The following is a 27,197-nucleotide window of genomic DNA, read 5'->3' as shown; positions in this document are numbered from 1 at the left end:
TGACAAATGAACCAACTGCTACGTTAAGGCCGAGAATACCATACTCCGTTTGTGCTAAACTCATTGTTACAATGATTCCTCTTTTCCTTTGGGGCCATTACTGAAACATTAGACAGTAGCAAATGCATTAGTCTGAATATAATCAATCGCAAGAATAAGTTACAGGTTTCTGTACGGTGTCATTACTTTCCTTGGGCTTCGGGTTCGGGGCAGGGGGCAGGTGAGGGAAGGAAACTCAGGCTCTGATCTGGACTAACGGGTGCCTGGCTTCAGTTCAGGGGTCACAGCACCAGCTGTGATGCGAATGGACTGGTTTAGAAATCTCGACTATTTAATAGGCAAATTTCAATCAAATCACAGCAATACGTATAAGCCAGCGCATGTCGGTTCACGATGAAATGGGTTCAGCAGCTCAGAAATGCTGGGTGGTGGACAAGCAGGGTTTCTTCTCAGCTTGAACACTTACCTTTCTGCTTAACCTGGCAGAGGTCAGGCACACTGTTTAGAATTCATTGTTCCCATAGAAAAAGGATTTGTCAATATCATGCTCTTAAAAGGGAAGAACTCCGAAGTACCCAGAGAGAGTTCCACTCGACTCCACCTCACCACTGGGCACCTCACCACTGGGCAGTCGTCAAGCAGTTTCTCGGGGGCTGGCACCACGCTGGCCCCCAGAACACCCACGCGCTCCGACCAGCAGCTTGTGCCACATGCACTGATGCCGGAGAGCTAACCTGTGCACTGTCGGCGGCAGACACGTTTCATGAAAGCAAACGGATAGAAACGAATACAGTGGAAACATGGTATGGGAGAAAAAATGCCGATTGTGAGTTAGAAGTCTTCAGCTCGAGACAAAGTCTTGCTGTGTGACTTTGGGCAAATCGCTGTGCCAATCGGAGCCTAATTTTATCGAGCATAAAATGAAAATAGTATTTCTTGCCTCCTTCATGGGTGCGTTGTCAGGATTAAATCAGGTAATGAACTGGAACTGTTTTGTAAATTAAAAAGTTTCATATACACATATGCATTTACAGGCATATGTGCACAAGCATAATTGTGTGCCCATGTATATGTTTATATATACTATGAAGACATGCACATACGCACATATGTGCACACATATGTGCTGTAAGTATATACATCATACATATAACTTAAAATCTGATTTAAAACTGTAAAAATGTTAGCTGACAGCATTTTTATTACAGATGTTTCTCTGTAAAAATTTCTTTCATTTATATCTCTGTGAAACTTAATCTTTAAATGAATCTGTACTTTAAAGATATTTATTAGGTGGTTCTAGTATCTTTAGCACCCTCATTATTGAAATATGCCCATGCCTACTGCATTAAACAATCAAAAATTCAACAAAATGAAATTTTAAACTTGCTTGAGGTTTTACTCCCTGATAAAACACTCATTTCCCCCGCCTCCCCTATATCCCAAAAGACACGACAAATATCCCTTTAAAATATCCATTATGTCAGAGATTTTTCAAAAAATAATGAGACTATTATAAGGAAAAATAGGTGAGGATGATCAGCTTTTGAGTCTTGAAAAACCCACGTGAGGCTGATCTGCTATCAAGTCTCAAAACCTCAGATTAAAAAACACAGCCATGGTTCTTGGATCCGGAATGCCAGCACTGCAGCGTGAAGCAAGTCGAGAGCTCGTGTCCCCGCTCACGCAGAGTGGAGGGCCCCGCAGGCTGGGAGGGGAGGGCGGGGGAAGGCAGCAGGAGAGGAGCTGAAGCAAGCAGATGCTGTGGCGTCCTGAGAGGAGGCCTTTCCAGTGCTTCCCTCAAGGCCACGGCGAATCCGAGATTGACAACGAAAACTCAGGCACTCGAGAGCACAGGGACCCAGGCCCGCCCGCTCTCAGCGAGCCACCAGGGGCTTCTCCCTGGTGGCTGAGAAGGTCCCTCACAGTGACCACATGGAGAGCCAGACGTGCTCTGGTTCTGCTAGCGTGGAAACGATGCCCGCGAGCCGGAGGGCTCTCCTCGAGCTAAGACCGTGGACCGAGCCTCGGACACCTACGATGCCACGGGAGGCAGGCTCCGGATCGCGCCAGACGGGAGAGTCTCCCTGCAGCGCGGATCCGCGTGCGGGGCGGCCCCGCGAGTCTCAGGCCACACGGACCTGGTGCTGCTGGTGGTTCGGCATTGTTACCACACTCTTCCCCCGGCACGCGCCACAATCACTGGAATCGCTGCTCACCTGGCTGTCCTGCATGCCGCCGACCTTCCCTTTCACGGGTCTGATGAAATTGTAGACGAAAAGCAGCAGTAATGCCAGGGGGATCATGTACAGCTCAAAATTCCAGACGGTGACCAGAAATACCTGGAGAGAAGACACGACCAGATCACTGCCTGAGGAAACGGTATGGGGCCATCGTAAGTCCTGGTTACCGAGTCGAAAAAAGTCACCCGGGGGCTCTCTCCCAGGATACAGCATCTTTTAGAAACCATCAGGTGAACACACACACACACTCAAACACACATACTCACTCACTCACCGACATTCAACAATTAATGTAATTTTAGAACTCGCAGTAGAATAAGGAGGGCATAGAAATGAGTTACAGTCACATTCTAGAATGGAAAGATACAGCAGTACAAATACAAAAATACATGGTCATTATTTTATGGAGCGAGAGTGAACTCGTGGGCAGATTATTTCAAAATTTAAGCCTCACTTCCGTTTCAAACTCGCAGGTAGTCCAGAAGATGAAATAAGATAATTTGCAATTATCAGCTGTCCACTCATAAGTGCTGAAAAAAGTCACACTTATACCAACTTAGAAGAGGTAAATTATTGTATCTCGAATACTCAGCTATATTGAGCAGTATTGCTTTACCTATTACTAAAAACTTTATCTACCGTTTCAAATTTTTTCTCTTTGTAGATATATGTTTCTGGTTTACTTTTTAGGTGCTATTATAAATTTAATCATTTCTTCCACTATGTTTTCAAACAGGTAATTGTTTGCATATAAAAGCTAATATTTCGTATATATTACTTTGTTTAATTAGGAACTTTACCGAACTTTTTATTGTTCCAAATAGCTTTTCATTTCATTTCATTCTTTAGGGGTTTCCAAAAATATAGTTCCATAATCTACAATAAAAAATTGTTTGTTTCCTCTTTTCTAATATCCACAAGTTACTGTTTTCATTCTTAATTTTATTACTACTAACAAAGCAATGTTAAATAAATGAAAAGCATATCATTGTCCCTGAATTTAATTAAAATGCTTCTAGTGCCCATTTTGAATAGACACATACTTTCTTATTAATAAGCGTAATATGTCACAAAGTGCAGTGATGTGAGTATTTCCCCCCAATACTTCGGCATCTCCTCATTTGAAATTATTTTAAAATTCTGTCTCTCTGCCCTTTGTGAGTGGATTTAAGACTAGAAAATAGCCAAATTCCATGAAGCTAAGTCTCTGAATAACTCTCAAAAGCCCTATTAAAAAACAAAGAAACAAACAAAACGATGTCAAGTCCTATCACTTGATACATTATTTCCTCAACTAATCTGAGAAGTAGACACAGTTCATTTTCTTGTGTCATATATAGGAGCCTGTGAAACGCTGCTAAGTGTACATCAGTTTCAGATTGTTAACCACTGTCAAGGGTTACAAACCCAAATGCCCACACAGGTCAAGCAGGTAAAACGTAAGGAAGTACAGGAAGGAAAGGGTCACTATCATGATCATGCTTCTTGCAGCAGGTGGATGACTATGTCTAAGTCGAATGGACAGTGATACATAAACATGAAGAAAACTACTTAGAAGGTAAGGTTTGTTCGGTCTCCACCAATTACTTCTGTAGAAAAGCGCTTGGGTCCTTCGTTGGTTCAGTAAGAAGACACTTGCTCAGGTGTCACTTTATGCTTGGCCTCGTGCTGGACAGTGGCGGTGCTTAGGTGAGGCCAACAGGTCGGTAGGGGAGAGACGGCGTACCCACAGAGACATGACGGCAGTAAACCCTTTCAAGGGCTTCGCGTGCCTGGAGGCGGTAAGGATATCCAGCGGGGCTAGATCCTGGAAGGATGGGGCTGGAGACGAGGTCAGGGAACGAAGCAGGGGTCGGTTAGTGCAAAGACCTGTACGTCATGGTACTCGGTTGAAGATGTGATCGTACACTACATGGGAAGTCATTTATGGATTTTTAAGTAGAGAAATAATAGGATTTAATATTTAACTAGGTAATTCTGTTAGCAAAGTACCCTTAATTATGGGAATGGGGTGAGGAAATGAGAAACTGAGAAAATTTTTAGGAAGAAATTGCCCAGAAGAAAGGATAAGGGATATTTTTTTTTAAATATATATAGGCTTTTGTGGGTTCCTTAAACATGGCTTGGCATGTGACTAACTGCGGGAAGTCATGTGGAGAAAGGCCATGGGTTTTATGCCCCGGTACACTCGCCCACTCAGGAAGCGCCTGAGTCCCGGACAGCCCTTCGCGTCGTTCCTGCTCCCCTCACCCCTTTTGACTGGCCCCTGGAAGAGGCCCCTCTCTTCTGCCCCCCACCCCTGGGATTGCACACGCGATCGGCAGGGTTGACAGGCACCTAGCTCCCTCTTCAACCTCCACGTACCAGCAGCCACGGAGCGAGCAGGTGGAGCAAGCCAAATACCCAAATCATTCGAGTTGCTGTCAACATGTGACTCTGGTGTGTTTGTAACCGCAGTCCTCCCAGCCACCCTCAGGTTAAAATGTCCACAGTCCGAAACCTCTCCCTTTATCCCAAATTTATTCCTTTCACTAAATTTCTTCCTATGCGAGGAACCAGCACTGACTTCAGAAATCCTGATCTGTCAGAAAGCAACATGAACAAAAGGCAGTTATGAAGGACCTAGTTGTAGGAAAAATAATGGTCCCCTACGGATGCCATGCCCTCTTCCCCAGAACCTGTGAAGATGTCACATAGCAAAGGGGAATGATGGTTACAAACGGAGTTAAGGTTGCTAATTGTCTGACCTTAGCATGGCAAGAGCGTCCTGGATTATCTGGTTGAATCCAATGTAACCGTAAGAGGCCTTAAAGGCGGAAAACGGAGGCAGAAAAAGACAGAAAATGTGAGGGCAGAGTGAGGCCATGTGAAGTCCCTTTGCTGGGATCTGGAGATGGAGGAAGGAGCCATGAGCCGAGGAATGTGGGCGGCGTCTCAGAGTTGGAAAATGAAAGAAAACAGAGTCTCTAGAATCACCAGAACAAAGCACAGCCCTTTCGACACCTTGACGTTAGCCCAGCGAGACCGGCGGTAGACTCCCGACTGCTGCTGTAACTGTGAGATAATGAGTGTGTGTTGTCTCAGTCCCTTTCTTGTGTGGTAATTTGTTAAAGGACCAGTAGAAAATTAATATAGTAGTATAATGTAAAAGGGGTGAACACACACAGGGGAATTAGGAAAGGTCCAGTCTCCACTCAGAAAGAGGCGAGAAAAAATACACCCCAGTAATGCGAGAACCTAAACTCAGATCAGATCCAGAACTGAAATGCCCATTCCTGTCCTAACCCTCACTGTTCTCCTCTGTTCTCTAATAAGAGCTTCATATTTCAACCTGCATCTCTAAGTCAAGTTCTGGTTGCCATAATATGTAGAAAGTTCGCCGAATCAATATTAAGTGTGTTTTCTTGAGATCCAGGTGCATTGAAATATACCGCCTTCTGGTGCTTGCTTGGCATGTCCTCGGCCATTTCTACATGATATAGAATGACCAGGTCAGTCCCCTGGGGTTAGGCAGGGACTTGTCTTGCCTTGTCTCTTGGAGACAAAACTCCATCCACTTGTTCTAGTTTTCTGTGGCAATAATGCAAAGGGTAGTTTATTCCTAGTGCTTTTGCAGAAAGATACCTGGATTATGTATTTTTCACTTTCATTATCCATTTATGACGATTTAAATAAACAAGGTATACAATTTTCAAAGTGGCAGTTTCACAATTACATTATAGTAAATATTTCTATGAAGAATGTAGGTAATTCTATTCTTATTTTAGAGACATTCTATCATAAAATTCTATGTAATTCTAATATTAAATATAAATTGGAGATCTTCAGACTGTACTTTTCTAGACATCAAACTTTACTGACTTTTATTTTACCCTTTTAAATGTACTATGGGATTTTTTTAAACAGAAATTAAAATGCTTCTAACCTGTATTGATACATACGTTTCTTACTAAACACGTCATCTTTTTCTCTTTTAAATATGAAACATTTATTAAAATCCCATTGTTTGCACCATGCTACTGGGCACTCTATACTTTATGTTTCTTGATGATTTTATGTAAATAGAAAAACTGACGGCCCAATAAAAATGCCCACAACACTCATAAAGGCAGAGCAGCTAGTTTGAAAAGTAGAAAAGCACTAAACTAAAAGAAAGACAGAAAGCTTATATTGTGCTGCGACTACTGGCTTTTTTTTCCGCCTAAAATGATCTTAATTTCAGGTCTAGAATCAGACAATAAATTTCTCATGCGTTTTTGCAGAAGCTGGTAATTAATTGAGCAGTTGAAAGTCTGATTTTGGTAAAGACATCTTTCAAAGCCATCAGCAAATTCTCTGGTCTGATTAAGGGAAAAGAGGGGAAAAGAAAATCCCTACACATTTATTTATTCCCCATGAAGCTGGGTATCTTGAAGAGGTCAAGAAAAAAATTCCATTAAATGGACCGATAAGTGTCTCACTCATTGCAGAGGCGTAATTGTTGGCAGCCTCCGTGGTGGAAGTCCGATGGGGCCCTAATTGTACTCTAAGTGGACACAGCATCCTCTGAAAGTGTTCTCTGACTTTGGGCACACGAGCATGAGGCTGCAGTTGCTACTCAAACCTTAAATTTAACACGACTTTCTCCTGCGTGTTCGTAGGAAGATTGGATCAGAATGAACACAGGAAAAAAAAAAAAAAAGGCTCTGGGTAATAAAGCGAGTGAATCTAATTAGCATTAGTGCAGTGAGAGCAGAGCAGTTCTCTGTATGAAGTTCACCACTTGCAGCTCTATTTCTGGCTCTCAATGAAGGAGGGTTGCAGGAAGTTCACGGTAAGCCTGCTATATAGCTCGGTACATACTCGGTGTGCTTAAAACAGACAAAGGTGCCTTAATTCGGGAGCCCTCCAACAGTGATGAACAGGCAGTGCTATTTACGGCAAAGTACAATTCTTTTAGGAATCATTATCAAGAATGTCTTAGATGGTTAATCAGATAGACTGCCTATTTGCTTAATCAAAAAGAAAATTGTGTTTGTATCATACTTGCCACTAAAAACAAAAACGATGCCAAAGTTTGGATCTTCCTTTCCTGAGTTAATGTTTTTAGGAGTCTCGGATTTATTGTGAGCGGGAGTCCAAGAAGCTTTCCCACAACACTGAGACAGCACTGTGAACCAGGAAGAAACCCAAAACACAGTCTGTAAGCATGCATGTGCGCGCACACGCACATACTCACGCACACACACACACTCCTCCACTTAAACCGCCATTAGCTCACCAAAATAAAAGTTCGAATTAAAACCCAACAATTGTTGGCCTGTTATGTTCAAAATCTGTTGCGCCGTATAAATAAATGAGCTCGAAACAACCACCAGAAAGAAAAGAAAAAAGAAAAACCGAAACAACAACAATCCCATTTAAAGATGCTATTGGAATTTTCAAATCTCTAACTTCAAACAAAAAAAAAAACAGTAAGTCTGATGACATGAAAAGAAAATAAAGTCTTCATCGGCTTTTTTAGGATCTGATCCACTTAAGCACAGAAAAAAAAATATTTGAAAAGGTGCTTAAAAAAATAATAAGGCAGATGTTCAGGTCACAGCAAAGCCAGGAGGTTGTTTATTTTACTAAAGCTATGACATGCGCAGCCCCGAATTAGGGGTGGCACTGAGGCTGGGGCCTATCTCAACTATCGCCACCTGTTCGCCCTGAAAAATCAATCGAAGTCCCACTTTCATCGCACGCTCCTTCTCTCCAGGAAAACTGAGCTGCATCCTGAGACCTGGGTTGCTCAGAAGAGATGGACTTGAAACCTAAATCCGAGGTCTCGCATTCCTACCCTGCTCGCATTCATATAAATGGAGCACAGTAAGACTAGGCTTCGGGGGCACTGGTAGAAATGGGAGGGAGAAGGGGGGGAAAAGCCGAAAGGAAAAGAGAAAGAGAAAAATTCCTCCTTCTGTTGGTGTCGTACTGAGCATCGTACCTCCTTCTGGTGAATTCCAATAATTTCTTCAAAGGCTCTTTTTTTTATTTCCTTTCCTTTCCTTTCTCCCACCCCCTCCTTCAGAACCGAATCCTGTGCTACATTTTCTGTGCAATAAGGAGCGATCCAACTCTGCAAGTTGAAAGCGAGGGCAGGAAAGCCGTCCCAAGTGTTCTAGTAATTAAACGAACGTGCATAATGAACCATATGCCCAAAGGGCCTGTGCTTCGTGTGGGCCAGATTTTTGTTTGAATTTTTAATTTTTATATACAGATGAAACGTTCGCTGTAATCTGCCGAGGGTGCGGGAGAACCCGCAGCCAGGAAGAGTGCGAGGGCCGGCCCGTGCACGAGCAGGAGACGCTGGAGAAATGCTTCTCCGAGGACGCCGGTCCAAATGTGTTTTCCCCCCTCGAGCGATTGTTCCCGTCATCTGCTCAGAGTCGTCAGGAGACGCGCACGACCGATACACTGACAGCTTTATACAGTATGAATAAAATGCAGCGCCGTCAGCTGAAAAGTGTGAAAATCCCATGGGACAAACAAGGATTTCTCTTTAAAAAAAAAAAAAATGCCTTCTACACCCATCACTCAGACTACCATCTTGAATTACAGGAAATCCTCCCAAGGAAGCTACGTCAATGTGATATTGCAGGCTCTGGGCCACATGTATGAGCGATCTGAACTGATCTTAGAGGAATTCCTACCTCTCACTGATGCCACTGCACAGGGGGGTAGAAAATGCTCAGGGCCAAGCGCGGGCCCGCCCTCCCCCCGCCCCCCACAGCAGCGCACACTGTGAACCTGAGGAGTTCAACGTGCTCCCTCTAACATACAGATCCCCAGTACTCCCTAAACTACTGTGGTGGAAGAGCTGCTAAAACCTTCCTTGAAGCTTTTCCGTGTCATTGAGAAAATACTGAGCTATAATCAACAGAATGTACGAGACACAGAGTCTGATAAAATGACTGTGTCAGCTCCGGGACACGCGGCCAGCTGCCATGAGAGCGAGCATTCTCTAGTGCGGGGAGGAGAGCTTTTTAAAAACGTGCCCGGACGTTTGAAGCGTAAAATGACGGTCTGGACAAAGTTATCAGGTGCCATGCGTGGGTCGGTCTTGTACACACCTAATTCAGGATAAATATTTTGGAATGGAGTGACTGTGTGTGTGTGTGTGTGTGTGTGCACGAGTGTGCGTGTGTGTGTGTGTGCACGAGTGTGCGTGTGCATGTGTTGTGTTGGTAGGAGAAGAGGCACAGAGGAAGATCTGAAGTTCACTCTTCTCCAAATCTTAAACTGAAATAACCTAAATGCAAAATGCCACCCTGGGCCTCGCGGCACTGAGAAAAGACGGAAAGACGCCTAATGGGAAGTCAGTGTGAAACCTTGGACTCTCTTCACCAAACACCCCCCTTTTCCGAACACAGATATGCTGCCGTTTTCACAATGTAAACACCAGAATGGAATGCAAAGCATTTAAAAAGAGCGAGTAATAATGGAGCTGTAAATAACATCTCTCGTTGCTTTCCCTCTCAATTCGGAGTTTCTGCCTTTGACACTGGCTAGGTTACTTGATCTAGTGGTCTCGGTGGAAAGACAGATAAACTTCAACTGCAGGCAGAAGACAAAAATTGACAAGGAGTGTCACCTTTCCTGACTGTTTAAATCCTTTAAGGAAGTGTCTGAGCAATTAGAGAGGGAGTGTAATCTTTGCAGAGTGCATTAACACTCTCCGACCTCCCAGACAATAGATCAGACCTCAGACACATAATGCTTCCCTAAGGCTTTTTAGCCCTGGTGTTTGATCTCTTAGTCACTCTGCCTGTGATACTACAGGTATCACCCGGTACAAGGCATTATTCATGAGCACTGCTGTCCACTAGCTGACACTGACCGCAATCAAGCAAAAAGCAGGAAAATCACCATAATCCTCAGCAGTATTTCCTGTATCTTTAAGAAGGGGGTGCGGTGCGGGTGAGTCCAAATTTCCAGAAAATAGTCTTTCACGAGTCTCTTATTTTTTTTTTTCAAGCCACAAAGTCCATTCTGTAAAAGTGCGTCAGTTACATTAATATGCATAGGTTGCTTGATGAGCACGGGGTGTGCGGGGCAGGGTTGGGGTGACCTCCTAAACATTAGATGCTTTTCATCGATAAGCTGAACTTCATAATAGATTCATTGAGGAAAACATCATGTGTGATAAACAACACTGTGATATGCAAAAAAAGAAGAAGAAAAAAAAAAGCAAAAAAGGGGGACTCAAATAAACTCCTTGCACTGCAAGCTTTTACATCTTCATTTATCCTGCAGGGTACGCGGCAGGGCGCACTGGGCTGGCTATAACCTGCTTCCTGATGAACACATCCTGTTCCAACTGCTAATCTCACAGTGGAAGCCTGGCTTTTACCATTTATTATAAACATTTTCAAGAACTGCTTACCACGATACATTTTTTTTTTTTTTAACGGATTAGATTCTGGTCAGCTGCTAACAGAGCAGAGAACTGAACATTCTCTACACGGAGAGTGAGAAAGAGGTTTTCCGAGGCTCTGACTTGCTTTCTTTCCACTGTTCTCCCTCATGAGTAATTGGAATAGCAATTGAAACAGAATATAACAAGGCTGGGAGGTTTCTTTTCTTTTCTTTTTTTTTTCTTTTCCCCCCTGTTCTATTATAAGAAATTCTGTATCCAATCGTATAGCTTTATAAGACCTTACTGGTCTTGAACTTCACTGTAAGACCGAGTGAAATGTTCAGAAGAGAGAGACTGAAATCATTTGCTCAAGACTCACCACAGTGGTCCGTTGATGACACTCAATATCTAAAGCCTAGAGCATTTAAACCAAAATAATTACATTTTCTTAGGATCAAGGCAGTTCCCCCTTGCAAATGTGCACTGTAAAGGTTGTTTAAACGAAACTACAAGAAAAGAGCGCTGAAAATTAGCTTTATGTCTAAGTGAGTCACTTTAGTGTTAGTGTTTTCAGACCCGAACTTACAAAAAAATGGCAAATGAAAATATATATTCGCAAAAAGCGATTTAAGAACTTTTGAACCTTAACTAGCAAGAAAGAATGATCTACTGAGTGTTTTCACTTTGCTTTGAGAATGCCTAATGTCCAAAATGAAATAAATAAAATAATTGAAGAACAATGTTCTCATATCCACTCTATATTTTCTAATGTTTTAAAAGAAATCGTTTATGTTGTATTTTTATCCCTGGGTAAAATAGCTTCCATGAAATCAGGGATCCCACTCTGATTACATCTAAGCTTCGACAATTAGCTAAGGAAGGAGATGTCCTCTGGAGGCAACTGGATTTGATATTCTGGTTTCGATACGCATCCATAGCACTACGCCTAAACTCTGAAAACTCAAAGGGAAAGGATTTTATGAAGCTCACCGATAGAATAGGCATCAAATTTTAGCTACAGGTCAAGAAAGAAAGAAAGTTTTAAAAAATGGCTTAATATGGTTCTTCGCCATAGCAAATCCGTACCAATTTAGCAGTAATCTGGATCTCGCCCCCCGTGCATGAAGACGGCACGCCATAGCACACCTGAGAAGCTTATTATAAAAACAGAGTTTACGCGACATGAAAGTTTCCTTTTTCCCTAATGTAATGATTTCTGTTTGTAGATGATTCTATTAAATTAAAAATAAATTGCTGAATTTAAATTCCCCCAGAAAGCAGTCCACAGAAATTTACCGTTGGGATTTTCATCATTTATGAGTTTCTATCGCCACCTGCAGGATGTCTTGAAATGAACTTGAGCAACAGTGAGGCTATTTTGCTATTCTTTTTCTTTTCCCTTTTCCTTTCTTCTCTTCTCCCCCCCCACGTGTGTGTGTGTGTGTGTGTGTGTGTGTGTGTATGCGTGCGCACGCGTGCATGTGCTAAATTTCCAGGAATCGACTGCTTTTCTTTTGAAAACATTTACATTACTGAACTTTTAAAAATCACGAATGAAATGTAAAATTAAACTTAGTGAAAGAGATGTGTAGTTGATCGAAGCCACAGGCGGCTAATTTGTTAACACATCGCATTGTCTATTCTGCAAAATAAAAACCTGAGGGGGAAACCAGCCTTACCAACAAATGTGAGGTCTTCAATGGTTTCCAAGTAAAGCAAGCTTTGGCTATGGCATAGTTTACAGGAAAGTTTATAGCTGCATGTACCTGGCTTATACCAGAGAGGAAGAATGTTGCTTTCAGCAAGTTCATGTTCGGTATGCTGTTGCTCTTTAAATGGAAAACAAACGTAAGATAATATTTCACTGTAAGGGTTATAGTAGCCCAATAATGTAAGAGTAAGTATTAATAGCAGAAGTCCGAAATTAAACCCCTCCAACACACAAAAACACAGATCGTCATCATTATTGTCATTGTCATTGTCATCGTCATCACCATCACCATCACCATAAAGTATTGATGGGGAAGATCCATCTGCAGGAGGAGATGGGTCAGGCACCCGATGTAACAACACCAATTTCTGTTCCTCCGGGGAATGTTATTCCTCTAGGGCAGCAACTCTTCAGACTTATAAAATATTTTCCAAACATAAGACTTGAGGGAAAATGGATTTTTAAAAATTTTTTAATAAAAAAAAGTCCATAGCTACTTTGTCGATGCGTTTCATGTTCAGGAACTGAAACCACGATTACAAAGTTCATGAGTGCAAAGGTCAAACACTGCCAATATGGTGTAGAGGCCGGAAACAAGTCATGAAGCCTTGGGAAAAAATCACTTTACCAAGCCTTTGATTTCTGCCTCAATGGATGAACCCGAAAGACCCCACAATTTAACATTCTGTGGTCCCATGCTTTTCTAGGCTTAAAACAGCAGTTGTGGGGGTCTGGTTTAAACACTAATGGACCTAAGAAGTCCATTCTTTCTTTTTGTTTTTCCTTGACAAAATGAAGCATCCTTAGCAATTAGTTGAAACAAAAACCATTTTAAAGGTTGGGCATAAATAGAAAAATCACTTCGAAGGGCCCAAAACATATGGATTTAGGGTTGAAGAACATCCCAGTGAGATTAAAACAGCATACACTGCACAGAAACACGGCTTGATGATGACATAGTGAATCGGATTTTGATTTAATTGTCTCTGTGTCTTTTTTTTTTTTTCATAGAAGTGAAATCCAGGATATCAGGCCAAAGAAAATCTTCCCCCCCAAATTAGCTGTTATTTAAAAAGCCAGTGACACAACTGCAGGATTGGGGGAGAGACAGCAAAACACACCTTCCTAAATCATAAATCAAATGGCAAGTGTACACTACAGCTGCGTAAACTCTAACCAGACCACAAAGAAGGCCTCTCTCCATAAATATCAGATCAGGCAGCTAGAATGATTACCAGGCGCTCTCGTAACTGTCACCTGTGGTGGGTCTAATTACAGGCTACCTCGGCGAGCACGCCTGCATCTCACGGCAATAAAAGGGCCATCGGCTCGCCAAGCCCAGCCAGGCAAGGAGAACACAGGCCACCTGATGGGGAGCCCCGAAGACCAGCCAGAGGGACTAATAAAAATGACAGCTTAGGAACAAATGACAAAGCTTGGACTACAAAAAAGGCAATATTAAATTAGCCAGAAATATGAGAGCTGAGCACGGTTCTTCAACAGGTCCAAAGCGAAGCAGAAGATTGGTGTTAACTGTTTTCACGCACACCAGGCCTCTATATTCCCCTCCTCTTCCTCCGACTCTCTCCTTTCCCTCTCTCTCTCTCCCCCCATCCCTCTACCCTCCATCCCTCCCTCTCTTTCATCTCTAAATATTCTTTTCCATTTTTGCATCATACAATATGTTTGCACATCCATGTGTCACATATGGAAACGGATGAGGGTGGGGGAGCACTCAGGTCTGTAAGAATCAAAAATACCCTGGCCCCCTCCCCCGAATCAGGGCCTGTTGGTCAGGGTAAGAGATTCGCCAGCTTCCTTCCTCCTCCTCTAGTTCTCCCAGTACTGCCTGCCTTTTGGCCATTTTGCTAATTAGCACCATCCTCTGGATGAGCAGGGTCAAGAAAAAGCTAGGGAAACGCACCTCGGCCACGGTTATAATGAAGTTGGTAGGCTGTCTACGGATTGTGCCCTCTGACGGGGTCGCGGGCTGTACGGTCGGAGGGGGAGCTGGAATAAAGGGAAAGCAGTATCTGGGAGCAGGTGGCCTGCACTGCTCCCAGAGGGCTTCCAAGAAGCACTGCTTAGATGCCTGCTGTGTACCCAACACTGCAGTCAGCAGTGAGGACATTCACAAAGATAAAAGACTGGGCTTTGGCGATTCTGCAGCTCACGATGTCCTAAAACAATCTTTCAATCGTTTGGCTGTGTTACACGGAATAATTTTTTAGCGTATGACATTAACCTGAATCTCTCCTCTTTAAATTTTTTTTATTTTTCAATTACAGTTGACATACAATATTATATTATTTTCAGGTATACAACATGGCGATTAGACATTTATATACCTTCCGAAGTGATCATCCCGATAAGTCTAGTATCCATCCGACGACACCTCACATAGTTATCACAATATTACCGACTATATTCCCTGTGCTGTATTGACATCCTCATGACTGTTTCTATAACTGGCCTATTTTTGACGTGATGAACTTAGATTATCAGGCCAAACGTGAGAAGGACTATCGTAGCCTTAAAGGTGGACCCACGTGCTTTGGCACTTGGAGGCTCCATGTGCTTTTATTAGACTTAGGACCAGATTGAACATTAATTACAAGGCACGTAATCCGAGGGTTTGCATTCCTACCTTGTCCTCCACCCGGACCCTCGGCAAGTCCTCACGTCACACGCCCTCTGCCTCAGAACGGCAGCTCTGTGGGCGCGTGCGCTCAGGCCCGCCGACTGAGGCCTTTCTCTGAGCTAGAAGCGTCGCCTACGGCAGTCACAGCGGACCATAATTCCCGCCCCCACCTGTGGCTCGTGCCGTGTGCTTAAAATATTTCCATGCTCGTGATCTCTAATTTATCTCCAAAGGGCACATTTAATTTTTCGTACGGTGTGCTTTAATCATGGAAAGGTTACTGCTTTGATTTTAAATATGAGAGGCGGATGGTAGAGGAAAGGTAGAGGAGAGAAAATAGAGGGGCAGCAAAGGATGTGGGAGAGTCTGGGAGGAGGGGAAGATGGGGTGAGACGGAGGAAGAGAGGGGAGGAAGACAGACGGACAGAGAGATGGACCGGTGACTGCCTGGGAGGAGCAGCCCACCTTCGTATCTCCGCACGTGACAGTGTGTGCGCAGGGGGCGGGCGGTGCTTACGGAAACAGGGAGGGAGGGACGGGCCGAGCAGGAAGGTGGCCGTCAAGCCCTGGCTGGCTCGGAGGGTAACAGGATCTCCAGTCTTCTCTTTCTCCACGATTTAAGATCCCGAAATCAGGATCCTGTTCAAATCAGTGGGGTTTCTCCGCGCAGGAGAGTGAAGCAGAATGAATCCACTGAAACCTGTGAAAAACCACGGCTCCTAACCAGAAAGGGCAGAGAAGGCAGAAGATGTGCTCACAGGCGCAGCCCCACAGAAAGCGCGGGGCGGCGGCAGGTAGTGGCAGCAGGTTCCATACGGGGCCCGGCCCTACAACACAGACGGGGGAGTCAACCGTTCACTGATCATCTAACGGGGCCGTGTGAAGACTGGCAGCGTGTGATGCTCTAAGACTGACAGAATAAAAGTCTCCTGCTCACTAGTCAAAACTGGGATGCTCCCAAAACACCAGCTGATTTCAGTCTGCGTAGCTGTGATTCTGTCTGGAAGCATAATTCAATTATTAAGTTGAAAATATAAACATGAAAATATGCTAAAATAGTTAAGGTTGTCCTTTTAAATTTTCAACAGATAATCTTTTAATGCAATTACTGTAATTTTATTAAATGGCATAATTAGTTAATGCCTGAGAAGCTGTCAATACAAGGGGCAATTATGTTGTAAAAATTATAATCGCAATTTGCAATAATGGATTGTTCTTATGAAAAAAAAATGCTGAAGAAACTTTAACATATTTTTGAAAGTATATTATGCAGGTCTCAGTGAAAAGATTTGGGAAATCATCTTATAAACATTAAATAAATCAAATATAACCTGCCAAATATTTTAGCATATTATATATTTATACATTTTGCGTGTGTGTGTGTGTGTGTATATCCTCTCCCTCTCTATTATATATATACATACACACACACACACACACACACACATATATATATACACACACATATATAATAGAGAGAGAAAGAGATAGAGAGAGGAGCATTTAAGATGTCTAAACACTATCTGTTCCTCCAGACAAAATCATTATTGTAACTATGGTATTTTTTTAGCTTTACAAAGTGTTGCTAATCTTTGAGTCCCAAATACACAAACACCTGCCGAACAGGCAGTGATGTCTGCTTTGCACACCAGTTGTGACTTTTGGTGGAAACAGCCACCGAAAGTTTAACCAAAGGCAGGTACATCTAGTTGTGAATAAATTGATGGAACTTACAGGAAAAGTAAATCGTTTAGACACAGTTAACACATTAATATCTAAAGCATCAAAAAGACATCTGAGCAGCGTATGTTAATACCGCATCTGAAAACAAAATTAACACTGTAGTTGTCATTTGCATCAAAGTAAATTCCATGTGAATATTCTCTGGGCCACAGAAGGAATGAATCATGGATAGAAACAATCCTCGAGGTCTCACACAAAATTTTTACTAAACCGTTCTCACAAAATATGCAACAGAAAAATTTTTTTGTTTCCAAAACGTCCTGTGCTTCTTTGTGTGTGTGTGTGTGAGAGACGAGTTGGTTCTGTCACTGCGGCTATTGTTTTAAGTGTAATGTGAAATGACTTCTCAAAATTCTAGGACCTAAATGCTAAGAATTTTGTATATGGTGACTATCAGTAAGAAAGTGAAGAATTGTATTTTTAACCTTATTGGGGTGGGGAAGGTTGATTGATGCTTTAAATTATGTATCATATTGCAGGCCCTGTCAACTCTGAAGAATAAATTCTTCATTTTTCTACACTCAAAAAATTCAGGGGGAAAAAAAAAGTCACAGATGTTAAAATCATGGCTTTATGAAGATTCCCATTGATATATGGTAGATTTAGATTACTTTTAACATCAGATGTCCAAGAAAAAAAATTTAATAAAATAAGGAATCCATCAATGCCCTGCAGACTTGCCTCCCTTAATGTAATAGGTGTGTGCCTGAGAGATTGGTAGAAACACAAAACCACGCAAACGCAGCCCTTTCTTATGGCTTCAGGAGATCGTTGCTACTTAAAGTAATCTGAGGGTTTATTATCATATGGAAAAATAATGCGCGTGGGCCATGAGATAACTTCGAGTCTTTCAATAGATCTACTGCGGTTCGTAATATATAAGTACCCAATAAAAACAAAAAACAAAAAAGCCACAGATGTAATTGGTTCTACAGTACAAACATCACAGTGCAAAATTATCTTTCAGGAACGAATTCAATTCTTCTTAACTATCATCAAATAATGTATTCTCTCTGCGACGTGGGGATATACTATTTAGCGCGCGCACACACACACACACACACTAGAAATAGGGGTCTAGCTCTCTGATCACTACTGTTTTAAGATGTTTTGAAGGAATGTACTGGTGGAGATAGTTAACTCTTCTCTACTCTAATCCCTTGTTCTGAACAACCTGGCATTCTTTAAGAGAAACTAAAAAGCACAGATTCCTTCCATGGCCCCTTCGTTTACTTGTTTTTAGCCTTTACGCTCTCCCTGAAAACCATGTTATGTCATCTAAAAGCTTTCCCAAAAAGTGGAGAAAAAATAACTCAGACTCCAATTTCGGCCTCAGCCGAGGGCCAGACACTGAGGTTTTCCAGACCATCACGCGGGGCTCCAGGGGCGCCGCATGCATGTGATTCCCAGGCTCTGGGCTGTGCCCCAAAGATATCACAGACGTTTCCACCTTTGGCTTCTCTAATTCTGGCTCCACCTCTTGTGAGCATAATGACTATGACTGAGGATCACGTCCACTCACACGAGAGCTCCTTTACCCCAACGCACCGTGGAACAGGCTTCCCTCTCATTCACGACATCTAAATACACATCTCAAATGACCACTGCGGTGGGCCCTAGAGTCGTCATCATCTGCGTAAATACAAGGACCACAATCACTGCATCCTGGCATCAGTGAGAGGCAGTATACTCAATAGCTGTCGTGAGAACGAAACAAGTTAACGTGTGTAACATGCTTAGCAAGCACTGAAACATTAGCTGTAAGATATTCCTAGACTTTGAAGTCTGGGCATATCTATAAAATACCATGTATATTTACAAAGATATTCGTAGGGAGATATACAGATGTCTTTCTTGTAGGCATTGTATTTTAGTTACACTTGGCCTCTCTCAATAAACTAACACCTCATCCTAATTTACCTTTCAATTGGAAAACTTGAGAGTGTGACTTTTTGAGCATATATATATATATATATATATACATACACATACATACATACATACACACACACACACACACAAATAAGCAAAGATCACAAGAAAATATCTAGAAAACTTAGAGGAAGGAGAAAGACTCAAAGATACAATGAACAAAATTTTCCATAATTATCCTAGAAAAAACTGTCTGTAAAAGTGTGATTTGGAATTGTTTAACCACTCTAAAAAAAAAAAAAGCCTAAATTTAATTTCTTGCAAGAATAATGGATTCGACAGCACACAGAAACATTCACACTGCAGGGGTCAGTGACTTGAGGAGAACTCTCCTGTCTTCGTACTGGAGCTACGACCCCCACGTACGTGAAGAGGGGAGGCTTAAGCTTGAACCGTCTAACAAGATAAATTCTCCCGTGTTTGTCCATCTCCTCTGACTGGCCGCTGTGTGGACCTAGACCTTAGCAGGCTGCTGTCCTTTAACTCCTGCTTTCAACAAGATATGATATATTCCTATAGGCAGCCAAAGGAATTCTTAGAAAAATATTTGGTTTGCTTTCATGAAGTCCTAAAACTAAGAGCCAGAATATACCGAACAAAATCCTACAGCATTCTTGCTTTGTGTCATCTGGAAATACAGACGTCTCCGTGATGTGAAGAGGCCGTTTTATGTTATCTGACAACACAGAATGAGAACGAAATTCCTCCACTTCTGCCCTTAGCTTGTGATGCTGGTGCCGCTTCCTGTACCTTGAGGAGAAGGCAAAGCTCCACCCGGGACGCTTCAGCCAAAACGGTTCATTTCACACCTGCGCAGTGAACCCTGCGCCATCACTGATCCTAATTTCTAAGGCAGAAGGCCTTCAAGCCCAGTCCCGCTGGTTAGTAAATTCCTGCCTTAAGACTTTGCTTCACATCACCACGAAACTGCTCTCCCCCTGTAATGCCAGGGCAAGCGGCTGAAGCATGAACCAGTGATCACACTGATGAGTAAAGACTGGGCAGAGCGTCCCGAGCTCAGCAGACCACAGGGCATCGGTGTGCACCGCCGATGACAAGCACGGCGCCCTCGAGAGCGGAACGGGAAAGAGGAGCAGCCAGACTTCGGTGTCACGGCCTCCCTTCCTCTCTGGCCCAGGTCACCTGAGGAGTCAACATTCTGCAGAGGGACAGCCCTTAGCGGAGTCACGCAGTGTCAGGGGCACAGCGCCATAGCCGGCCGCAGCACGGCCCGACAGCTCTCTACGGGCAGCTAAGTCCGGTCTGCAGGTGAGATCCATGAAAGCAAAGTGTTCTCCGAAAAAATGAAGGCTACCCATAATCCTATTAAAAATAACAATAAGCGAGACCAGAATATATTTTTTAGTTTATCCTAAAAAATGCATTTTTTATATGCTCTTGCTTTAAGAGCAGAAACAGTTCTGCAGAATGACCCGCCATGCCAGTAGCAACAAAAACATTCTCTAATAAAATTACGCTTTGCCAGTGTAGGGAAGGGAGATGGAGTATCCACCAAAGTAAATGGTCAAGGTAAGTGCAAGATAAACGCAGAGTTTCAAATGAAAACTGAACACCAAGCGTGGTTAAGTGAGCACTCTTCACCCAGCACCTTCGGGACAACCCGGGGAGAGCGTTTACACGTGCACCATTGCTAAGTGACTCGGCATCTTTTCAGTGATGTGCGATGGAAAATGTCCCCCACACAGTGGGGCTTCCCACGGTCTCATGAAGCCACGCGTCCCCACAAAAGCACACTTTTTGGCAGACCGGCAAGATGAGCTCCATCTTTACCTTTCTTTCTCGGGGCCTCGGATTTGAAAGGCCGACGTGGTGGCCTGGGCCTGCCGGCCTGGCAGACGGAGGGACCAGGCAGTGCGGAAGTGGCCCCACTGCCAGAGCTCCTTTCCCGCTTGGAAGTCCCCACATTAGACGACCTATTGCTATTCATTTGCTGTAATCTTTCTTCAGATCGGGCCGGCAGCCCATTAATCATTCCTGTCATGCCACTACGGAACGCAGTGCAATGGATCTGTTTTTCTAAAAATCACAGTGCCAGAGACTACGCTCGAGAAAAAGGAAACCCTCTCCTTGCAGAGGCTGGGGACTGACTGGAAGGAGCCACCAATTGCGTTGCTTTGCCCACTTTTGCCCAGAACCACACGGAACATTCTGTGGAAAGTTCTTACGAGAACTAAGGTAGAAAGGGGAGGTAGAGAGGATGAAGAGGGTCCCAACACATGAAGCCCCGAGCTGAGGATAACCTGAGAAAGAGAAGTAGACGAATAAATGCCAAGAGAAAGACAGATATGAATTAATAAGGTCCTTATTCATGATCCTTATTAAAGCCAACTGTTTTAGCATACTTCAGACCGAAAAAAAGCATATTAATGGTCAAGGCTGAAGCCATCATAGGGTCTCTATATCCTGAAGCACTGAAAACACTAAAATTAAGTAGACCAACAGAATGCTCACCAATGACGAGGAAAAAGTCTCTTAAGGAGCTGGCATACTTGCTCCGTAAGGTGGACGTGGCCTTGAGCTCACTGACGTCTTGGGCTAATTTTTTTCTTTTAATGAGGGGTATACCTTTGGGATAAGCGAGAGCACTGGCAACGGAAAACAGGAGACAGAGGGACCGTGATCACGGCCCACATGTCATATCAAGCCCTACTGTGATCTTTGCACAGGACGGAAGTTAATGGCAGGATACAAAATGTACAAGATAAGCCACTGAGAGGCTTGGCTTCTCCGCCCACGTTTAATCCTACCAATCTGATCGAGGGCAAGACCCTTTACAAATGAGGGAGAATCCCAGAGATGTAAAAGGAGGACATGGTGCCAACCCTCATGTCCTTGTAAGATCCTTGGGCTCTCCGCGGTTGGCTTAGGTGGTGTTAAGATCTCTTGCAGTTCTGAGACTGCGATTTCATTACCCTTACGAGGCCGGGCCGACGTTATCAGCGAGAAGTGTATGCATTTCACATATATTACTGTTCTCGTGTGTGGTGTCGAGTCAACGTGTGACGTGTAGCAATCAGTTATGTCTCAAGGGGTGTGATATAAATAAATGTTTTTCATGTCAAAGTTAGTGAATGGTTTACTTAAAACATAAATTAGAGCAATTTCATCTTAATTTAGTCATGTGATTTTTTTTTTAACTTTCGTTTTTCAAAAAACACTGGCATTCACTGGAACAGAAGGAGAGAAATATGCACAATGTAGGGACTACGCAGACATAGTTACAACACTACCACAAAAACATTTAAAACCATATAGAATATTGACTCTCTTAAACTTGCCAAGAGGTAGTATATGAGTACGGTTTGGGTAATTTAAGAAATTTCCGAGGGTAAATCTGACATAAGTACTATCTTAGAAAGACATCTACACAATCACCTATGTTATAATATATTTTCGAAAGATGAGGAGATAGCATTTTACATTTTAAAGTTTCCTTACAGGTGTGAACCTCAGCAAGGTTGAATGTATATTATTCTGCTTCATGTCAGTAAAATGAAACCTACCCGCATTTGGATTGGGGACTGAGAAACAAATAATTTGAACATAAAAAAAAAGGAGCTTACCACGAATGCTATTGCACTTCTCCATGTGGACTCCCACTGGAAGCAGCTTTTAAGGAACTGTATTGTATTCCATATTGCCATGGTGATTCTTTTCACACGGTCTACATCTCTTGATAAAATCTGATAAAAAAAAATGGAAAATAGGGAACTAGATTTGAATACTCCAAATATTATCTTTAGAGCGGGCATCTTGGTCATTTAAATTGTATTTTGTATAGCTGCCAATGTAAAAAAAAAAAATAGAAAGAAAAATTCCTAATGTTTTTTTTCTAATATTCTTTTTAAAATATGAGCATCTGCAGAGGAAAGGAAAACCCAATGCATTTGATAGTTTCTTTAATGAACAATACCTGCTTCAATAATGTTCATCAGAAAATGAGCTGGCAAAAGCTAGAGAAGCCAGACACCGTGTGTGTGTGTGTGTGTGAGAAAGAGAGAGAGAGAGAGAGAATAACAACAGGTTTCTCTCTTGTCCAGCTTAGAAAGAAACGGATAGACTTAAAGAAATGTACAAGTATTCTAACCCACAGAGTGGAGAAGCAAAAGCCTACGGAAAAGTGTAATTCTGGGAAGGGATTCAGCTCTCTCACCTTCTAGCTTGTCTGACCCCGGGCCAGTTTCTTACTCTCTCTCTCTCTTATACAACAGGGCTGATATTAGTGCTAACCTTGAAGACTATAGAGAGAACTAAAAGGCTTACACATGTGCCTGTCACATAGTATTTGCATGATAAGCACAAACTTCAATTCTATGAAAATTTTGGGACGCCTAGTGTTGGGGGACACCTAGTGGCGAGAACCACGCAGGGGGACTCTAATACATCCCAGGATCTCAGTCCCGGGCCCCCTGGCGCTCTCAGGTCCTGAAGCCACCCCAAGTGGAGGTCTGTGTTTGGCAAAGGAAATATCGTTTCTCCCGGCCGTAGACAGATTCATTTCAACTTTCTTGCAAAGCAGCTACCCCACCTACCTCAACTCGGGTTTTAACTTTCAAGTAAACAGACAGAAAGGCAGCAACAATAATAACGAAATAAGAGGCTGACTCAGATTACACAAAATAAATATTACACTCGATGCTATGGCAGACCAAAGCAAAACATTTGGATGCTCCCTCAGAAGACAGTTAAGGCCTTTTCCAAGTGTTTTCAGTTCACGGGAAGCAAAAGGATGATAAGATGCCTTTCTATTTAGCTGCTTTATGGCATCCACAGCTGCTCACCCCACAGGAAGTGGTGGAAGTAATAAACACTTTTAAAGGGGACACTTTGTTCTTTGTTACACAACTGAAGAGGGACAATACGTACAGAGTGAAATCCTGAACTGAGTCTGAACAGGACAGGGAGGTACACTGAGAAGAAATGTAAAGGTCATGCTAAAAAAAAAAAAATGTGAAACTTCCCCGGCGGGGCCCGGAGCTTCACTTTTGGTTGAGCTAATGAAAGAGGAATTGAGGCAATGGGCAGAGGGGGAGACAGGTAATTTGAAATGAGGTACGACACCCACACATCTCAAATTTAGACCATCCAAAATTAGTAAGAGCTGCTGTGGGTGAATCTGAGGCTGGGTTCACTAAATACCTTCTGCATGAATTTCTTTATGAACTCCACGGGCAGGATACCTCCCCGAAACTTCGAAAGACGGAGGTAAAAATGCCCGTGATGGAAGGGGGAGCGCAGGGCAAACAAGGCCAGCAGAGTGTTTACGGAGGCTGACGCTGGGAATTTTTGTTTACAGGATGATTCGGGACATCAATGGAGGGCCGACGCCTTCTGTTTCACCCGATAGATCTGGTTTAAGACCTTTCTTATTAGGCCGACTGAGGCCCTTGTTTTAGAAGGGAAGGGGAGATCAGGAGAAAGGAGGGGAGAGGTGGGGACTGAGAGGGGGGAGGAGGAGAAGGAGGAGGAAGAGAGGGGGAGGAACAAGCAGGCAAGGACAAACAGTACTTGGGTGCTGGACGCTGAGGGCACCACCAGGCCGGTTTACTGCAGGCACCGACCTTTTTGGACAGCTTGCGACTATCCTCAACGAAGCGCTTTTCTCTGGGACTGAAGGTCCTAATACTTGCTTTGACCTAGAAAGACATCATTAAAAGGTATAACGTCTCTGTGGACTTCGTTCTTCTCCTTTCTTCTTCATGGCTGAGAAGAATTTAGAATCCAACACCGTCTGAGCCCAAGGCCTTTGGCAGGGAGCGGAGAAAAATGGTGGCCCCCCCATGATCTGCATGTGTTTCTGGGGATCATTTCATGAGCATCATGTCACTGGGGTGGGGCAGACTGCATCTTGGGGACTCCAGAATGTTTGCAAATCAGTAGAGGTATTTTAAACTACTGCAGATTGGGATCTCAAACCGAAGTCTCTAGAAAGTAAAACTTCCTTTCACATCGATGTTTTGAACTAATGCTTTCACCAACAAAATCTTGCATGCGAAAATCAGCTTCCAGCTTATAAAAACATCTTTTCCACAATCTCATTTCTTCTCAATGATGTGGAAAAATAAGTAGATGAGCCATTTTAGCCCCACTGGATAGGGAATGAACTGAGGCTCAGAAGGGTGTTAGTGGTTTGTCCTCATCAACACACTGAGGAAAATTTCAAAGAACAAAACTCATGTCCCTCTCCTCTACATCAGATGGGCGACTAAAAAATTACTTAATTAACATATTTTCTATTTAGGACTTTTCCCCCTAAAACAGGTTTTACGTGTGTGCGTTGCAAAGGTCAAAGAAATAGGGGGAAAGAGGAAGTAACAACCAAGGGCATACTGGAAATGGTGCCCAGAATTCTAGCATTACTGGAAATAAAATATGCAATTTCCCTGACATTGATTTTAAGAATAATTTCTTAAAGATACCAAACAAGAAGCATAGGAATAACTTCAGAGTCAAAAGATCTGAAATTGGATCCCGATTCACTCATTTATGAGCAAATTGGCTCTCCTGTTTAATTCCATTTGCTCGTGGTAAAAAGGCATTAATGATACTGATTTACCAGGTTTATTGTGAGGGGTAAGTGAAGTAATGGCAGGGCCTGGCACATTGCAGGTGGCCAATGTTACCCTACGCTCCTTTACACCGCCAACTGGATTAACCTGGGCTCTCCTTTCCCTTTCTAGAACCTTCTGCTCGCGGCTAAGTAGACCACTCCCCTGCCCGTATAGGAATCTCACCTCACATCGTACTCCCATCAGGAATCCACTGTGCCAAGTCCCAAAACTATTTATGCCAGTTTTACTCATTATCATTATTATCATTCTATATTTTAATTATTATACAAATCATTGAAAGACAAGCAGGGATTATAAAGAGTTGAAATTTATGTTGTTCTAGAAAGATTTAATAAAGGTCAGTTGCTAAAAATATACTGTTATTGAGGTAGAGATTTTATGAAAAAACAATCTGGAAGAATTATAGATTCAGATAATTCTCTAAGTGTCTTTAAAATATATCTCTACTGTAAAGAAACTGAAAGTAGAAATTATTATAGATGTTATAAGTATATTTATGCAAGTAATATGTTTTAGAACTAAAAATAATAAATCCATGTTTCAAAAAAAAGGTTTCAGGCCCACACCCTCAAAATTGGCACACGAATGTGTATTTATATATTTTACATTAAACTAAAGATTCAAGAGACATTAAAAACTTTTTCCTCCTTTCACAGTAGTTTCCAACTGAGTAAGTACTTGTTTTGATAGTGTTGGATAACAAGACATTCACTATAATTATTAAATGCTATGTCAAAGGCTTGAAAATATCTCTGTCCAACAACCAACTAGAAGATTTCAGGTAACAGCACTAAAAAAAATAATTTTCTAATTTATTTTTAAATTTTTTTTCCTTGACACTTAGATAGATAGATTGAGAATTAAATACCACCAACTGTACTGGCTCAATAAGATTAACACCGGTTGAAAACTGGAGTGTCCAGCATTGATTTCATGGCTGAGTTTTAAAACACTGTTCTCTCTCCCTCTTCCTCTTCCTTCTCTCACTGTAATAATTCTGAAACATTTTACATTGATTTGAGTCTCTCCATGCTGGTCACCTTTCGCTTTAGGTATACAGAAGCTGGGAGGTATGGGCCAGTCAGACTTACCGGATTATATATGAAGTCCATTTCCAAATAAATAAGTCCTTTAAAAGCTTGTTCTAAATCTTTATTCTTCAATACGTAACAATTTGTTTGTCCATCTCGAATCTGTCATAAGTAATAGATAAAATACAAACTTTCTATGAGGTTTAAATGAAACAAACTGGGTCAAAGTTAAGAATGTAGACTGCATACACAGATGAAGCAAACATTAAGCAAATATCACATCCATCATAAATCAACTTATGAATCTAGAATGTTGTTATGACTGTTAAGACGATAGAGTTAAAATTACCAGGCTGAAACTAATATGTTAATGGGAAATTAGTGGTACAAATTATTACGACATTTACATGGGCTTTTCTTCAAAAATTCCAGAGGTTATACATTTTTATTTATTAAGAAAATGATATCCTACAAAATCCCTGGCCAGTACTCAAGATTGCCAAGGTCATGGGAAGAAAGAAGACTTGGAAACTGTCACAAATCAGAAGACTGAGGAGATAAGACTAAATGCAGTGTGGTACCCGAGGTTGGATCCCGGAGCAGAAAAAGGACATTAGTGGAAAAGCTGGCGAAATTCAAATAAAGACCAGACTTTAGTTAACAGGAATGTACGATGTCAGTTTTTAGTTCTGACACATCTTAGTATGGCAGTATAAGATGTTAACAATACAGGAAACTAGCTGAGGTGTATATGGAAACTCTGAATTATCTTTGCAACTTTTCTGTAAATCCAAAATAATTCCAAAATAAAGAAGTTATTAAAATATTTTTAAGGAACAAATAAACTACTTTTAATAAAACAATTAGTGTCTCACAGCCATGGGATAAATGCAAATTAAATAAATCAGGATAGCTAAAGTTTA

General features: G+C 42.3%; 1 protein-coding gene across 13 annotated transcripts in view; it reads right to left on the bottom strand.

Moving 5' to 3' along the window:
* The window catches only part of MCTP2 (multiple C2 and transmembrane domain containing 2), a 526,866-nt gene that overhangs the window by 24,622 nt on the left and 475,047 nt on the right, over positions 1 to 27,197 (bottom strand). For all 13 annotated transcript variants that reach the window (XR_001594232.2, XR_001594234.2, XM_036232007.1 and 10 more), the window contains 4 exons: positions 26,335 to 26,436; positions 24,233 to 24,307; positions 22,235 to 22,354; positions 2,220 to 2,342 (listed from right to left, as the gene is read on the bottom strand). Coding sequence is in view for 11 of the 13 variants with exons in the window: in XM_036232007.1 (XP_036087900.1) it covers positions 2,220 to 2,342; positions 22,235 to 22,354; positions 24,233 to 24,307; positions 26,335 to 26,436 (420 nt within the window). In the remaining 2 variants the exon portion in view is untranslated. The remainder of the gene's footprint in view (positions 1 to 2,219; positions 2,343 to 22,234; positions 22,355 to 24,232; positions 24,308 to 26,334; positions 26,437 to 27,197) is intronic.

This window comes from Rousettus aegyptiacus, unplaced genomic scaffold (genome assembly GCF_014176215.1).
Source record: "Rousettus aegyptiacus isolate mRouAeg1 unplaced genomic scaffold, mRouAeg1.p scaffold_m13_p_14, whole genome shotgun sequence".
In the NCBI taxonomy this organism is placed as follows: Eukaryota; Metazoa; Chordata; class Mammalia; order Chiroptera; family Pteropodidae; genus Rousettus; species Rousettus aegyptiacus.
The sequence above is the reverse complement of the archived record's forward strand: the minus strand, read 5'-3'. Positions and strand labels throughout refer to the sequence as shown.